The sequence below is a fragment of the Sceloporus undulatus genome, chromosome 4, assembly GCF_019175285.1.
Source record: "Sceloporus undulatus isolate JIND9_A2432 ecotype Alabama chromosome 4, SceUnd_v1.1, whole genome shotgun sequence".
NCBI lineage: Eukaryota > Metazoa > Chordata > Lepidosauria > Squamata > Phrynosomatidae > Sceloporus > Sceloporus undulatus.
In genome coordinates, this window is record NC_056525.1 from 5,691,587 (window position 1) to 5,709,112 (window position 17,526).

General features: G+C 45.1%; 1 protein-coding gene across 1 annotated transcript; it reads right to left on the minus strand.

Moving 5' to 3' along the window:
- Positions 1-6,280: 6,280 nt before the first annotated feature.
- On the minus strand, positions 6,281-7,521 carry LOC121928613 (signal-regulatory protein beta-2-like). Its single transcript, XM_042463555.1, has 2 exons — positions 7,369-7,521; positions 6,281-6,770 (listed from the first exon to the last, which is right to left on the minus strand). Exons 1-2 carry the CDS (start codon positions 7,439-7,441, stop codon positions 6,421-6,423), a joined length of 423 nt encoding a protein of 140 aa, XP_042319489.1. The 5' UTR covers positions 7,442-7,521; the 3' UTR covers positions 6,281-6,420.
- Between the last annotated feature and the right edge of the window lie 10,005 nt (positions 7,522-17,526).

The window sequence follows — 17,526 nt, forward strand, 5'->3', positions numbered from 1 at the left end:
TGGACGTCCTCCCACACGCCAGACACCAAGGCCAGACCAACAAATTAACAAATATCCAAAGGCCTTGGACCTGGGGGCCGACGGACCCTAGCCGCCATTCAAACAATGTGCAGGGCACACGGCGGCGGCTGTCGATGGTCCAGGAGGCGTTCTGGCTCAGAAACTGGCAGGTTTCGACTCACGGTCTAAACCAAATCTGGCTTTCACCCCCTTTTGGGAACCCAGCTGTTGGAGAGTCCTTGATCCAGTGTTAGTGGAGGGCACAGCTAAAAAGAAAAGCCCTTACCCTCACTTAAAAGAGAGAGGACAAACGAAAGACAGTTCCGGAAGTCTTCCTTCCTTTCGATCTTACGCCTTCTCTCTCCCAACTCCTTTCAAGCCAGGGAAGTCTAGACCTCAAAAGCCCCGCTGGGGGGACTCTAAGTCCTCAGACAGGGCCGATCCGCCTTTCCCCCCCCAAACCCCAAAAAAGGGGGCGGGGGGGCCCCAAACAAACAAAAGAGAACCAAACATGCCGGCGCCCCTCCACGGTAGGAGGCCGCCTCCTTCAGGGTTTTCGGCCAAGAAAGACTTTGGGAGGGAGGGCTCGACCACCCGCCAGATGGGTTCTCGGACACCATCCGCGGACGGATAACAGACTAGAATTTCACCATCCACCCGAGTTGGACCCTTCATCCTTCTCCAAGTCCAGCGATCCGAAAAACACCGCCTCCTATGGAAAGCATCGAGCGGCCTCAGTCGCCGTCAACGCCTCGAGCCGTTCCCACAGGACCAAAGGTGGCGTGGCTGTTATTCTACCTTCTTCCTGGTGCCCAAGAAGAATGGGACCTGGAGGGCCATCCTTAACCTACCATCAACAGCTTCATACGCCAGGAGGAAGGTTCAGGACGGAGGACCCTCAAGACTATCTTCGTACAGCCTTCCGCCCAACGAACTTCTGTCCTCTATAGACCTCCAGGAGCTTACTCCACATTTTATCCCCCTTCTCCCGTATGTTTTCTCGGTTCAAATATGGCACGGTGACATTTCCAGTTTCAGATCACTTCCTTTTGGCCTATCGTCTGCCCCCAGGGTTTTCACCAAGATCCTGGTGGCTCTGGTGGATCATTGAGGAACCCAGATCATTCACGTTCACCCATCCTGGACGCCCTTCCTGATCAGGGCACCCCGATTCACAGGCCATACAGGACACTTTGCAGGGTCTCAGATCATGGATGGGAACCAGAGATTTCTGATTATTAAACCGGGACAAGAGCTCCATTCAGCCCAAGTCAACAGATCTCCACCTGGGATCTCGGATCGACACACACGCTGGGGGACGGTCTGCCTCACTCCAGAGAGGACTCGACCCTTCAAAGAACTTCCTGAGGGCTCTCAGGTCACCCCGGGCCAGCTACAACTACTTCTCCCGCCTACTGGGGCTTGGATGATCGCGCTATCGAAGTTTCTGCCCTGGGCGGGGATTCCATGCCAGACCTCTTAATGGCTTTTCTTCTCCCACACCAACAGGCCATCGCCCGAAGGAGTCACCACAGGATACAGATACACGACCAGGTTCGCTACAGTCTCTCCGTTGGTGGATATCCCGGGCAGTCTCCAGGGCCGCCCTCATGGGGTACAGAAAGGATCCAGATCACCACAGATGCCAGCCTCCGAGGATGGGGAGCCCATGCGGGGTCCCAAACTGGCTCAGGGACGATGGTCTCTCAGGCAAGAACGGTCCCCACATTCAATTGGCTAGAACTTCGAGCGATACGACTAGCCTCCCAGTCCTTCAAAGGGCTCATTCGTCAAAGTCAGTCCTCATAAGAACCGACAACATTACCGCCAAGGCACCCGTCAACCGCCAGGAGGGAACAAGATCACGGACCTGATGAAAGAACGAGTACAGCTGTGTTAACATGGGCGGAGTCCAACTGCTGTTCTGCACGCAGCTCACCTACAGGGTCTACTAAAACTCCAGCCGATTTGGTCTAAGCCGAGCAGACATCGATTCAAGGAGAGTGGAGCCTCCACCCAGAGGTGTTCCGACCATAGTGAGGTCTTCGCCCACCAATAATGGACCTGTTCGCCTCGCCAGTCAACGCCAAGACTCCCAGTTCCTTCCAGGTTCACAGACACAAGGGGCAGACTTCGCGCACGCACGTGCCGCTGGCCGAGGGGCCTCCTCTATGCTTCCCTCCAGTAACGCTGTTGACGAAGCTCTGGCCAGGATACGAGAAACCGGGGCGGTGGTCATCCTGATAGCTCCAGCGTGCCCAGCGCCCTGGTTTTCAGAGCTCCTCAGCCTATCAAACCAGAACCTTCCTCTTCCAACCAGACCGGATCTGTTTGTCGCAGGGTCAAGTCTCCACCCAGACCCGCACCTGGGCTTCCAGCTTACGCCTGGAAATTGAGGGAATATGCGAACCAAATATGGCTATTCCTCCGAGGTGATCGAGTGATTTCTGGCATCTAGAGACGCCAGTCGACCATCAAGGTTTACGACTACACCTTCACACCTTCAAGAGATGGTGTAACCAAAAAAGAAAGACTTCATTCGGGTCACGGTCTCCACCACTCCTACAGTTTCCTTCAAGAGGGCATCTCTCAAGGTCTCCGACCTAACACAGTAAAAAGACAGGTGCGGCGATTACCTCCATACTTCCACACGACCAAGCTGCTTGGATCTTCCGACCCCTCACGTCAAAAGCTACTCAGGGGAATCGCCAACAGATCGCCCCGACCAGACACCGCTTCCCTCGTGGGACCTCCACACAGTTCTCAAAGCCTTGACAACATTCAGCCCTTCGAACCGATGAGGGAGGCTTCCTTAAATTTCTCACCTTCAGACTCTCTTTTTAACGGCAGTGACTCTGCCCGACGGGTTCTCGAGATCGGGGCCCTGTCAGTGAGAAAGGAGCTGTGCATCATCCGGCCCGATCTTTTCTCCTAAAACCAGACCCAACCTTCATCCCAAGGGAACTCCGGTTTTCCATTCTCTCAGACATTGCCCTACCTTCCTTTTGCCCCAAGCCAACAAAGAACGACCTCGACAAGATTTGGCACACCTCTAGACGTTGCGCAGGGCCATTAAGTTCTACCTCAAGAGGACAGCGGCCTTAGGAAAACCGAGGCCTCTTTGTTTCCTTCCAACCTAGATCCAAGGGCAAGAAGGTCTCGTATCGACACTCTCCAGGTGGATCAAACAATGTATCATCACAAGCTACAAGACCCTAGATCTACCTCCTCTGAAGGAACGGCCCATTCCACCAGAAGCGCTGCCACCTCAGCGGCTTTTTCCACGAATGCCCCTCTTGCCGAGATTTGCAGGGCAGCCACATGGAAGACTCCATCCACGTTCGTTAGACACTACAAGCTGGACGTTTTTCAATCTGCAGAGGCAGCCTTTGGTCGGAGAGTCCTTCAGCAGATAGTTCCTCAGTCACCCCAGGCGCCAGCAGGCCCGCCCTAGGGGGATCAACGCTTTTTTAAATCCCAACGTCAGGATGACCGGCCCCCTTCTCTGCTGGGAAATGGAACGTTAGTCCTTACCTGAGATACGTCCCTTTCCAGCAGAGAAGGTCCGGTCATCCTCCCCACCCTTCTTCCTGCAGCCGCCTGAAGACAGATGACTGGGGGATCGACCAAAGACTTGGACTATTATTTTTCTCCCTGGGTCTCCTGAGCCAGCCCAGTCGGGTCGCCTATAACGTCTGGAGGCCTCCGGGAGATTAACGAGGCTGATCATTGACTGAAGATCTCTGGGGGTCACTCCGCCCACGAGGGCGCGGCCAGGCCCCTGGCCTTTGTTATTTTAAATTTTGTCCTGCCTAGGAGCCTTCGCAGGCGGAGTAACCCAACGTCAGGATGACCGGACCTTCTCTGCTGGAAAGGGACGTATCTCAGGTAAGGACTAACGTTCCATTTTCTTTGTTCAAAGTAAAATACAATGTTTTTATTTAGCTCAGTGACAGAGCACATCCTTTATATGGAAAAATGCCTGTCAGTTTTCTAATTACTAATCAGCTATATAGCATATTTAATTGCTGAGCATATGAAAGTAAATCTCATTTAACTTTTTCATTTCTGTGGGATAAGTCATTATTGCTCAGAGCTGGAAAAATTCCAGGTTTCTGTTAGTCTGGGTTAGAAATTTTATATGCCTGATTTGTTTTTCTCTCCTTTCAGAGTCCATTCCTGATGGTTGAACAAACTTGCAATATTTTTTTCAACTCCTTTAATATTGGACTTTAAACTTGACTTTAAGTGCTGTATAGGGTTTGTATAGAGTTGTATATGGAGTTGTTAATATATTTTAAATTTTAATTTTGATGTGTAATGTTTTAACTTTTTAAAATTGTTTAATTGTATTTTTAAACTTAGTATTTTTAGCACTCTGTATTGTGTCTAACTTTTTAAACTTTGTTAGCTGCCTTGAGTTCCTATACTAGGAGAAAGGTGGGGTATAAATAAATCAATTAAATTAAATTAAGTATTGATAGCATCCCTGGTTAAAAGTGAATCAGTAATAGATGATGGAAATCCTGAATGATTACTGGGTGCTGGAAGACACAACAGAGAAGGATTGGTTCTACCTTTAGGCAGAGCATGCTTAACATGAAGAGAAGATGGTGAGACTGGCATTTGTGGTAATGCTACCTTTGGGGTGTTAAACGGTAGCAAGAACTGCGGGTCACAGTTGCACATCCTCCCTATAGGGGCCAAAATGGGGCATTGCCCCCAATAAAAATTCTGTGACCCTGAATGAATGTTTTCTTCAATTCTCAAATGTCTAACATTGCAGAGATTGAGACACTGAAAACTGTTCACACCTAAAACAATTTGCTGTCTTTGCATTCCTTTGGTTGCTTTGCCTGCTCTTTTTCTTGGATTGTCTAAACTATGCCCCCCCTTTAAAAAGGATTTATTTATCTCATCAACACACATTAACACACAACACAGTAAGACTGATTAAAACATCTCTCTGAATTACTTTTTCCCTACATTCCTACTTGTTCCCTCCGTTCTGGTAGCCAAGGTCTCCTGTCCCAGCCCAGGATTTCCACAGCCCCATCCCGGATCCATCCCTTCTCGCTTGCTGCCCCTCACTCCTGGAACCTCCTCCCCTAACAAGCATGACTCAACGCGTCTCTAACCAGCTTCAAAGCCGAGTTAAAGACCATTTTGTTTAGGGAAGCGTTCCCAGGGAGTCTGTGATTGTGTCCTGGTTGTTCAGATGCTTGACTCAGTTGTGGATATTGCTGTTTTAACTTGTTTCATATGATGATTTTAATTTGTTGCTTTAACTTTTAGATTGTACGCCATAGGCAGGCTTTTATATTTTTGATTTTTACTTGGTTTTGTACAGCGCCGTATAAATTTACGACACTTTATAAATAAAGTTTAAAAAAACACATAAGAATGCAAATCACATTTTAAAAAATCAGTTACTTTCCACTAACATTCCTCCATACTTGTTGGCTATAGTTGCTCGCAAACACGAATATATATATATGTGAAGAGATGAGTGAATGTGAATAAGGTGGCACTGTTGCTCTGAACAAAATGGAGAAGCCGCAATGCATGATGTGGAGAAGTTACCTGGCAAGCGAAGCGAGGATTTCAAGTCTGTTGACGGAGATGTCGCATCTTGAAGAAAACAAGATGTAGCTGCCAAAAACTTTATCTAGGAACAGAACGTACAGGTTCTAACAGTGATGAGTTACTGTATGTTTGGATGACCATCCAGGATGTTTGAAATTTGGACTGATAAGAGATGGAATGTGGAAAACAACCCAGATTATGCTGAAGAAGAAACTCCTGGACAAAACCCAAAAGGCGGTGGTCAGTGGAAAGGTAGAAAGGTTTAAAAGAGAGACTTTTGAAAGCAGTGACTTTGTGATCCTGAATCCGCGCCATCAGATCTCCCATGGCTTCATGAAGGCACCTGATCAATGACTTCAGTGACAGCCACTCTTGTATGCGTGAGTATTGGGTGAATGGTGTGTGTGAGAGCTCTCTTGGTACTTGAATATATGTATGTCTTTACGTTTAATAAATGTTACATGAATAGTGCAAAACCAAATTTGGTGCTTCAAGTTTCTGTGTGGGCTCCTGCTGGGGTGGGTTTCTTGGAAGAGGAAATATCCAACACAGTCTCAATAAAAACAACTGGCGTAATATATATATATATATATATTATAAACCTTTACTTAAAGAGTTGTCTAATCAAGCTTTATTACTTTTATTACTGAAGGAAAATTTCGGTGGGGAGTAGAATAGATTCTGATCTGGAGATGTAGTGCTCTCATTTGCTCCACCTGTAGCTGCACCTGTGGTTTCCCTTAAAACAAATGGGAGCTAGGCCAGATTATAGCACTAATCCGAGGCCATGGTAGAAATTACAATTGCAAAGCAACCAAGTTCCCTGTGAATCTTTCACCACTCACTTTTAACAGCCACCTGAGTCCCGCTTCCAATTTTCCAGTCTGGACCTCCATTTCTTTTAAGTCTCTTCTCCATCCCACAGTAGTACGTCCCAGCATCTTTGTCAGTAACATTATGGATGACAATGGTGAAATCTGTAAGAGAGCTCTTCTGATTCCTTGTAACTCTCCCCGGTGCCAATGCATCTTCATAGATCACCTTCCGATCGGTACCATTTCCCAAGAACCACTTCATAGGTCCGGATGGAAGTCCACCTTCCACCCAGCATTCCAGCTTCAGGGACTCTCCTGTTAGTACCGAAACAAAATCCTGTGGCTGGACCACCATCTGCTTCTCTATACCTGAAAGGAGAGACACCAATTGGCTGTTACAAGTCCTAGCCATCCTTTTTTTGCTTTGATTGATTGGGAACGTGATTCTTCAATGGTTATACATACATTAAAACACATGAATACGAATTACATTAAAAAAACAATTGCTTTCTGCTAACTTCCCTACTTATCTATGACACATAGATAACTCTTTCCATTAAAACATACCTGTATAAAAGTACTTCATAATCCCTACTTGTTGGATATAGTTGCTAGAAAAAACTATTATGTTTGTCACTTATACAGTTTGTTGAAGCTGTTTCTTACTGCTGTTACTGGTCATCCCTGGTTTACATGCTATCTTTCTAAAGCCTCAACTGAAATTTCACTTAAATCACTGCAGTGCTACAAATGTGGGGGGCTGGAGGAAAATTTAACTGGAGGGAGACAGAATTCTGATCTGGAGAAAATGTCCTCATTTCGCTCCCATCTGTAGCCTCCTGTAGGTCACCCTCAAAACAAATGGGAGCTAACCCAGATTTTATCACTAACCCAAATAGCATCACTGCCTTGGGAAACAATTACAATTGCAAACAACCCAATTCCCTGTGAATATTTTGCCACTCACTTTGCACAATCACCTGAGTCCCATGCCTGCTTTGTGACTGTGGATTGTTGATCTCTGCAAAGCTGTAATCCATCACACAGTAATATGTCCTAGCATCCTTCTCAGTAACATTATGGATGACAATGGTGAAATCTGTGGCAGAGCCTTTTTTGGTCCTTGTAACTCTCTCTGGCGTCACTGTATTGTCATAGATCAGCTTCGGATTGAGACCATTTCCCAAGAAATTTGAATTCCAGCTTCAGGGACTCTCCTGTTAGTACTGTGACCACATTTTGTGGCTAGTCCACCATCGGATACTCTTTACCTGAAAAGACAGACACCAATTCACTGTTACAAGTCCTCCTAGCCATCCTTTCTTGCTTTGATCAACTGGGAATATGATAATCAACAAAACACAGCAGGTCTAAGATGGACTTTAATAAGGTATGGAAAATCATGGAGGAAAACCCTGAAGGCCCTTTCTAGGGACATAAAGCATGTTCTCAATTATTTCCAGATTTTGAAAAAGGTTCCTTACTTTCGGAAACCCCATCAGGGAGAATAATAGGCCAGTGAGAACCTTATGAGATTTCCTTTCCTTATTCAAATTTATGAAATGTTGCAAAGAAATTAATTCTGTGGAGGAAAAAGGTGGGATAGATAGGTAGGTAGGTAGGTAGATCGATCTCAGAAAATGGGTTTCTGGCGTTGGAAAACCTGCTTTCTGCACAGAATATGGAGATGCAAGTTTGCAGAAAACCCCCACCTATTTTCCCCCAGAGATGAATTCTTCTGCAACACTTTGAGACATTCAAACACAGGAAGAATACTGCAGAGGAATATTCATTTTCTGTTCCTGGGAGGAGAAAGCTACTTTAATAATTCATTCTTGGGCATGAGGATAAAATAGTGTAGTACTTTACAGAGTGGATACATACCCTTGGCTTAATGGATTAGTTAGGATGTAACATTAGGATTGTCCACACCGTTGCATTTCTACTTTTTATGTATGGTTGTGAAAGCTGGATAGTGAAGAAACCAGACAAAAAGAAAACCAACTCATTTGAAATGTGCTATTGGGGCAGTGGTGCCCATACCCCTGGTAACACCTGGTGCAGGGGGACTGCCAGGCACCAGTGGCTTCCAAAAAGGTGCTCTCAGTGTTCCATCACTGTGGCAGTGGAGCCAGAAAGAGCATCCTTTATGTTGTTGCTGGAATTTTTATGTAAGCTGCTCCGATTGTTTGTAACAGAGAAGTGGGATAGAAATAAAAGTTTTATTTATTTATTTATTTATTTATTTATTTAGTATCCTTGGGCATCTCCTTCACCGCATCAGAGGAAGCCTTCCTGTAAGGAGGCTGTCTCCACTGCCACCATGAAGCCAGGAGGGGCATGCTTGCTCCATGTCACCTCACAGAGGGAGGAAAACTCAACTAGAATCACCCCTCTTTTGGGATATCAGCTGGTGTTTCCACAATTCCTGTGCCCCCTTAGCGATGCCATTGTTCTACAGACACCATGGACAAGATTGTGGTCTTTGTGTTGCACCTGTACAGTGTCAGCAAGCCAAAAAGCAAGGAGTGAGGCTAAAGGCACCAGGTCCCCTCTGTTCTTGGAAACTAAGCAAGGTCAGCCCTGGCTAATACTTAGATGGGAGACCACCAAAGAATGCCAGGTGCTGTAGGTAATTGCGGTGGGACCTTCCTTATATAGCAAGCAATAGCAAGTACTTTTCTATACTGCTTATTAGTGTACTTAAGCACTCCCTAAGTGGTTTACAATGTGTAAGCTCCCCAACAAGCTGGATACTCATTTTAGCAACCTACAGAAGTCTGCATGCCTGAGTCGTCCATGAGCCCCTGGCTGGTATTGAACTCACCACCTTATGTTTAATGAATGAGTGGCTGCGGTACAAACACTTAACTACTGCGCCACCAGGGCTCCTATATGCATGGAGTTATATGCATGAGGTTTCCTTTACCTCTTTTTCAGAAAAGGCCTATGGGTACTGACTCTGGCCCTGCTTCTAGCTTTTTAACACTTTCTCTAAGTGTCTAAGGGCTAGTGTCCCATGTGTCTTCTTATTATTAATTCTATACCTTAGGTAACATGTTTGCCTTTATTTATAATGTCTAGAAGTCACTCAGAGAGAAACATCTGTTGTAATAAATAAACAGTAACTTTATTAAATAACACAAAGTTGTGTCCAAACTTTGTGCGGTTATATTAATCTAACAGTTGCAGGCTTATCACAGTTTCCTTTATACTAATGTAAGTATACTTCCTTTCCTAGTCAGAATCCTTATCTCACCATACTATGCATACTCACTTTTGAAGACAGCACTGTCACCCTGAGATTCCTCCCCTCACTCTGAGGCCTGGAGAAAAGGAGTGAAGCCCTGAAATCTGGAAAGTCTACCGGCATCAGCAGCTCAAGGCCTGGGAGGAATTTCCCCCTCCAATGTGGCCTGGCAAGAGTCTAACAAAATTCGCCACAGATAGATAGGTATATACCCCAGGGATCATAATATGCTGAGCTTTTTGCTATTATTTTGGATAAAGCAGATGGACTGTAGTTGAAATGTATTATAGAATCTGCCTGTACTTGGTTTTCCTTGTTCCAAAAGGTCAGCATCATTCTCACAATAAGCTGGACTGACTTGTCTCAATGGAATCTGTAGTCAGTTAGGAAGGATTCTCTGTCCTCAGATTTTTCAGAGGTCTTTCCTTTTATATTTCTGGAAAACATACTTTTCAAAGTGTTTGGTAGTGATGAAAAGATGAAAATAAAAAACTCCTCCTCCCACCGTTTACAAAAGTTAGAAAAGTAATAACTTAAAAATTAACAGCATACAAAAGTTCCAAAGCAATTAAAGCATCATAAAAGTGAATCCAGTTAAAATAAAACGATTACAAATGAAAGTTAGAACGTCACACAAGACCTGTTTCCTCTGAAGAATCAGCTTTCAAAGACTTGCCTGAATAAAAGAGGCTTCACTTGTCTGTGGAAAGATAGGATGGAGGTTCTAGTCTAACCTCTTTAGGAAAGGAGTTCCAGAGCTTGGGAGCAGCCACCAAGAAGACCCTGTCCCATGTTCCCACCCAATATGCCTGTAAGGGAAGCAGGACAGAGAGAAGAGCCTTCCCAGAAGATCTCAAAATATGTCCAGGTTCAGAGAAGATAACTGCAGCTCTCTAGTGGTTTGAGTGTAGGACTATGATTTGAGACCAGCATTCGATTCCCCGCTCGGCCATGAAACTCATCTTGCTTACGTCACATGCTCTCAGCCTCAGGGGCAGGCAATGGCAAAGCTCCTCTGAACAAATTTTCCCCGTAATAGATTCACCTTAGGGTTGCCACAAGTCGGAAATGATGTGACAACAACGATGGTATCTCACATTTTATTATTTATTTGTAGATTGCATTAATTAGCCTCCATTCCACCAATCTCCAAATAGGATACACACACATACCCAAAGGAGACCTCAAGAAGGATTCCTCCAAGCACCTTAATCCAACTTTATTGACTTCAACACTAATGTGAGGGGTGCATGGGACCCCAGCCAGCCTTCTGCTTTTAAAATTATCCTCAAATCTGATGGCTACATAGTTCCTTTTCTGTGTTGCTCCTTAGCAAGCCAGCCCTGGGATAGTCCCTGAGCTAAATCAGATGTCATGCTTGCTTCTTCTCAGCTCTGTGAGTTCCCCTTTCCCCACCATCTCTCATGATGCTGCTTCTTCAAACAAAATTGAGCAATCCAACCAGCTTAATCTCGACATGTAACACTCACCAGACATTCCCAGGGAAAGGAAGAGCAGCAGGCATGTGGAAAGCAAGTTAAAGATGAACCTGGAGGTGGCCATTAGAGATGGTGGGGCACAGAAGACACATCTGAGCTATAACTTCCTGATCCTCTTTCAGCTGCAGAAGTTAAAATTCTCAGATAAAATTACCATATCTTCCTCCAGCATTTCTTAGTGAGAAATCAGTGTCCTGTACTACAGGATTTCCTACACATCACAGATTTCTCAAGAGCTTTTACTTCTCTAGAAAGATATGCACTGAATGCCCTTGTATGAGCAAGGGATCATAATGAACAGTTATGGTGTGGTTTTTCTGCCATGATATCCTTTGGCACTAGATTTCCTCTGCTGGAGGCAAGGGTGGGTAGGTAGCATCTATGTAATACAAGTCTCCCTTGTTCAGTTGAATCTGTGGATGGTGAGAAGTATCCATTGCCCACAGAGTTTACAGAGATACTTTCACATGCTTTAGACCTCCTTCCTCCATTCCAAATGCCATCTCTGTAGCCTCTGGGGGAGAGAGGAGCAGCTAGACACATCTCCATTGTGCCTTGAACCAGAGGCTGTTGAGAGGCCCTCCCTCTGTGTTGCAACTACCATTGCTCTGAGTTTGGAATTATATAATCATACAATCACAGAATCCTAGAGTTGGAAGAAACCCAAAGGGACATCCACATTCAGAGCACCCCTGACAGATGGCCATCCAGCCATCTTCCACAGAAGGAGACTCCACCACACTCCAAGCGAGTATGTTCCACTGTCAAACAGCTCTTACTGTCAGGATTTTTTTTTCATAATGTTTAGGTGGAATTTCTTTTCCTATAGTTTGAATCCATTGCTCCATGTTCTAGTCTCTGGAGCAACAGAAAACAAGCTTGTTCTATCCTCAATATGTTGTTAACTGCCCTCGTGCTGACTTCATCCTTCAGGGGAAGTGTGACCCCCGTCTAGGACAGGTTGACAGATTTCCTTCCCCAGACGTAAGGTTGCTATTGCAAGTATCTCCATTTTCTCTGGATTCAACCTGAGTTTGTTTTCCCTCATCCAGCCCATTACCGACTCAAGGCAGGCATTCAGAGGAGAGATATCATTCTTAGCCACTGTAACAGTCAGACGCATAGAGAAACATATTTGGGTGTCATCAGTATACTGATAACACTGCGCCTCATGTCTCCGGATGATCTCTCCCAGTGGCTTCATGTAAATGTTGAATAGCATGGGGGGCATCTGGGCAGCAACTACTGAGGGTTCCAGGGGCCAGATTAGTCTCCACAACAAGGAGATCATATTCCATCGTCGCCCCGACCCTCTGGAATACGCTGCCCATTGAGCTCCGCTCGGCCACCTCCCTGGCCCAGTTCAGGAAGGAGCTGAAAACTTTCCTGTTCCAATTAGCATTCCCCAATACAAGTTCCAGCTAGTCCCCCCCTGACAGCAAGGGTAGCTGGCTTAAGGGGTTTTAATATTGGTTTTAATAGTTGTATTGTATTTGCATTGTTTGTTTTGATATGTAGTTGATGTATTGCACTGTTTTAACCTGCTGTTCACCGCCCTGATCATGGGAAGGGCGGTATACAAATAATTTTTTTATTATTTTTATTATTACAGAATGGTGCCCTGAGGGACACCAGATGCCAGCTCTCTCGTGGAAGAGCAGCTGTCCCCCAGCCTCACCATCTGGAATCTGCCTGAGAGGTAGGAATGGAGCCACTGGAGCACAGTGCCCCCCAATACCTAGCTCCCTCAGGCGTTCAGGATACCATGGTCGATGGTATCGAAGGCTGCTGAGATGTCCAAGAGCACCAGTAGGGTCACACTTTCCCTGTCGATGCCCACAGGTCAGATCCAGCAGGATACTAAAATTCAGAAATTCAGGCTTAGTAATATAGACCCAGAAATCTTTATTGAGAAACTATAGATCCAGTCTGGTGACTTCCATTGTCAAAACTAACCAGCAACCCTTTATCTTGTACTAAATAAATCATACATAATTTCAAAATCATGGTGGGACTATTTCCCATTCATTGCCACTAAATCACAAGACCGCGCTACATTCTTGTTCCCACACCTCCCTTCTACATTTTGTTGCTGTTTTCACATTGAATATTTCTGCTAAAAGCCAGTCTCTTCCCCGCTGTTATCTCACCACCTGCAAATGAGATCGCCACTGCTCTATATTGGTAAACTGTTATATAATCCATCATTCCAACTACTAAATATATCATGGCAGGTAAGCTGCGTAAGCAGCTCCTGACACTATGACACTATCAATATGAACAGTCTTGATATTGTTAGCTCATGATAACTCTTTATGTAAATTATATGAATGTCCTGCCATGCTTAATTGCTTAATGGCTGTGCTTGTGCATATATGTGTTAATGGAAGATGATGGGTTATGCTGGGAAAGGAAAAAGAGGCATTGGAGGCTACTCTGCCACTTCAGATAGCAGATCACTTTGGTTTGGTGCTTGAGACAAACATCTTGTGTGCTTCCACATTTGAAAGAAAGCTTTGTGTTCTGCTTTATTTTGCCCTAAAGCTTCATGTATAGATTCATAGGAAGGCTTCAAAGGAAGTTTTCCCTGTGTCACACTTAGTCCAGTTGGGAGAACAAATTGGTGAATCAAGGATCTTGCTTCATTAAAAGAAATGCCTTTCTGATTCACACTCTGACAGATCACATTGATCGCACAGTTTGTACACTCTAATAGAGCTTCCCAAAATTGGTCAAGTCACTCCTGCAGAGTGCACATGTCAGCAAATTTCCATCAAGCCAACATTTCTGGCAAAAATTTTTATAGTCATTTCAACCAGGGACCAAGCCATCCATCCACAGTCTGTGAAGTCGAAGGCTTTAATGGTTGGCATCCATATATTTTTGTGGGTTTTTCTGGCTATGTGGCTGTGTTCTAGAAGAGTTTATTCTTGGCGTTTCGACAGCATCTGTGGCTGGCATCTTCAGAGAATCCACAGCCTCCTTTCAAATAAACAATGCAGTCCCCATTCCTTGTTTTCAGAACAACAGATGCCGGGTGACACACTCACTGTGTCAGCTTGTTTGTCTGGAGGAGAAGTCCCTGAAAGTAAGACATAGCCATGTTAGTCTGGAAAATAGAATGCAAATGGATCTTGTAGGACCTTTGAGCCCAAACAAAAGAGAGATGTTGGTAGCATGAACTTTCATAGACTTGAGTCTGCTTCCTCACATGTGTAGAGTCAAGCCTACGAAGTCTCCAGAAGCTCATGCTACCAACATTTCTCTTTCAGTTAGTCTCACCCTTTGTGATAAGAAGTATGGAGAATAAAGCATATGAGGAAAGATTGAGGGAGCTGGACATATTCAGCCTGGTGAAACAAAGCCTGAGGGGAGACATGATTGCATTCTTTAAATATCTCAAGGGCTGCCACAGAGAGGAAAGCATGTTCTCTGTTGCCCCAGAGAGTAGGACCAGGTGTAATGATTTCAAGTTATAGGAGGATAGATTTTTATTGAACAGTTGAAGGAACTTCTTGATGGTGAGAACAGTTTGACAATGTAACCAAGTGCCTAGGGAAGTGGTGGATGTCTTCAAAAAGAGGTTGGACAGCTACTTGCTAGGGATGGTCTAGCTGGAAATCCTGCATTGAATGGTGGGTGGTGGTGGTGGTGGTTTTGGATTCGATGGCCTAGGCAGCCCCTTCTGACCTATGATTATATTATTCTTTCTTGTTGTTGCATGCCTTCAAGTCATTTCCAACTTATGACAACCCTAGATTTAGGGCCTTCTTGGCAAGTTTCTTCAGAAGGGGTTTGCTGTTGCCATCCTCTGAAGCTGAAAGAGTGTGATTTTCCTAAGGTCACCCAGTGGGTTTCCATGGCTGAGCCAGGAATCAACCCCTGATCTCCAGAGTCATAGTTGGATGCTTAAACCACTACACCACCTTGGATCTCACACTGTATCTATGATTCTATGGGCATGCCATAGTGCAAGATAGAATTCGGATGGAGTGCGTTTGCTTTCTTTTTATAAATATCATTGACTCACAAGAGCATAGTCAAAGCAAATATCTCAGATAGAGGATTATGACCAGAGCTGGAACAAAACTACTTTGCCCAGATTATTGTAACAAGTATCCCCTGTGAATTGACTCCATGTTGATTATTTGTTTTTAGATATTCAAACATTTGTTCAACATTTATTCTTGGTGCTTGCAATATCTGATTATCATTCAATGTTATAAACACTATCTCAGCGCTAATAGCTCAAGAGAGAGAAGAGAGTAACATTAAGCATCTTGATATTTGACATTGAAAAGCAGACTTCAGTAAATCCACTCACTTTGTCCAACATGACAAGCGTTCCCCCTTCTTTATTGGCCTTTTGTGGGTCTCTAATATTAGGAGTCAGTGTGGCATAGTGGTTTGAGAGTTGGACTCTGGAGCCCAAGGTTCGATTCCTAGCTTGACCAAGAAACCCACTGGTTGACCTTGAGCAAGTCACACTCTCTCGGCCTTGGAGAGGGCAATGGCAAACCTCCTCTGAACAAATATTGCCAAAAAACCCTGTCATTGGTTCGCCTTAGGGTTGCCATAAGTCAGAAACTACTTGAAGGCACACAATACACAATATTAGCAAAGTGAATTTTCAGAATATGTCCACATGCAAATTGAGCCCTTTCTGAATGTGTGTGTATGTGCCTTCAAGTCACCTGTTGACTTATGGTGACCCCAGGGAATGCTCAGGTGGTTTTGCCAGTTCCTTCCTCTGAAACAGACCTACAGCATCCAGTATGCATCAATGGTCTCCCATCCAAATGCTAACCAGAACTGACTCTGCTTAGTTTATAAGCTCAGGTGGGGTTTTGAGGCTTTGAGAGTATTTAGTAAAAATAGAGACAATCCAGCTTGAACTCTCCATAGAAGTCAAGGTGACTAAACTGAGACTGTCACACTGTGGACATAAGGTGCAATGCGAATTAGTGGAAAATGTGATAATGCTTGGTAAAGTGGAAGGCAGTAGGTAAAGAAAAGGATTGCATTATAGGTTGGCTGATTCAATCAATCAGTCAATCAGTCAAACAAGGAAGGAAGCCAAAAGCAGGACTGCTAATAACAGGGTCTCTAGAAGGTCTCTAACTCATAGGGCAGTGGTGGTGAACCTATGGCATGCATGACGTCTCTGGCATGCAGAGATCCCTCTGCTGGCACATGCACTGGCTCCTCCTCTTCCTCCACCCTCCTGTCCCTTCCACTGTCTCTGGGGAGCCAGTTAAAGGCACAAGAGGGCAGGGGAAGCGGAAGAGCCAGAGTGTTCCTGTTCACCCCCCCTCCATGCCTTTAACTGGCTCTCAGAGCTAGTTAAAGGCACAAGAGGGCAGGGGAAGGAGTGGAGGAGGGTTTGCCCTTGCCATCCCTTGAGGCTGAGAGAGTGTGACATGTGTGTGTAGTGCTTTCAAGTTGTTGCTGACTTATTTTTGCTATTGCTAGTCTGAGGCTGAGAGAGTGTGCTTTGGGTGTGTGTGTGTGCGTGTGCCTTCAAGTTGTTCCTTGCGACCCTAAGGTGCAACTGTCATTGGGTAAGCTTCATCAAAGGGGGATCAGAAGGGGATTTCCAATGCTATCCTCTGAGGCTGAGAGAGTGTGACTTGCATGTGTGGTGCCTTCTAGTTATTTCTGACTTATGGCAACCCTAAGGTGAAGCTATCATGGAGTTTTCTTGACAGGTTTTGTCAGAGGGGAGTTTTCTCTTGCCACCCTGAGGCTGAGAGAGTGTGCCTTGCGTTTTCCCCCAGAAGGCAGAAGTCCTGTGTCCTGTGCTGGGCGCCACAATTCAAAAAGGACTGAGAAACTGGAGCGTGTCCAAAGGAGGGTGACTAAAATAGTGAAGGGTCTGGAAACCATGCCCTATGAGGAACGACTTAGGGAGCTGGGGATGTTTAGCCTGGAGAAGATAATAATAATAATAATAATAATAATAATAATAATAATAATAATAATAATAATAATAGATTTTATTTTTATCCCGCTTTTCCGCAATGATCAAAGCGGCTGTAACGGAGAGCACGCCCAGCTGACCAATCAGAAGGCAGCTGAGGACCAGCCAATCGCCTGTGGGCTGGAACATTTGAAAATTCCGAACTGACAGTTGGGGAGTCAGTTGGGACTCAGGCAGTAGAAGGTTCAGTTGGGGGTTGGAATGTTGAGGAGTTAGGACTTGGAACCCAGAGAAGAAGGGTTTTCAGGGGTTAGAGGAAGATGGTTAGGGGTAGAGTCTGAATGGGAAAAGGCTCCCTACCATTATACTGCCAGGGCTCTAGAAAAGAGAGTGCCTGGAGTAGAATATCCTGCGGGATAGTGTTAGTTAGGGGAACTGCTAGGTCCAGAGAGGGAC

Bases quoted from the DNA above. Each gene is read 5' to 3' on its own strand.
- LOC121928613 (XM_042463555.1), bottom strand. From the start codon at position 7,441: ATGGATTACAGCTTTGCAGAGATCAACAATCCACAGTCACAAAGCAGG. The intron at 6,771-7,368 runs GTGAGTGGCAAA...CTCTCCTTTCAG, and splicing joins GACTCAGGTGATTGTGCAAA to GTATAGAGAAGCAGATGGTG.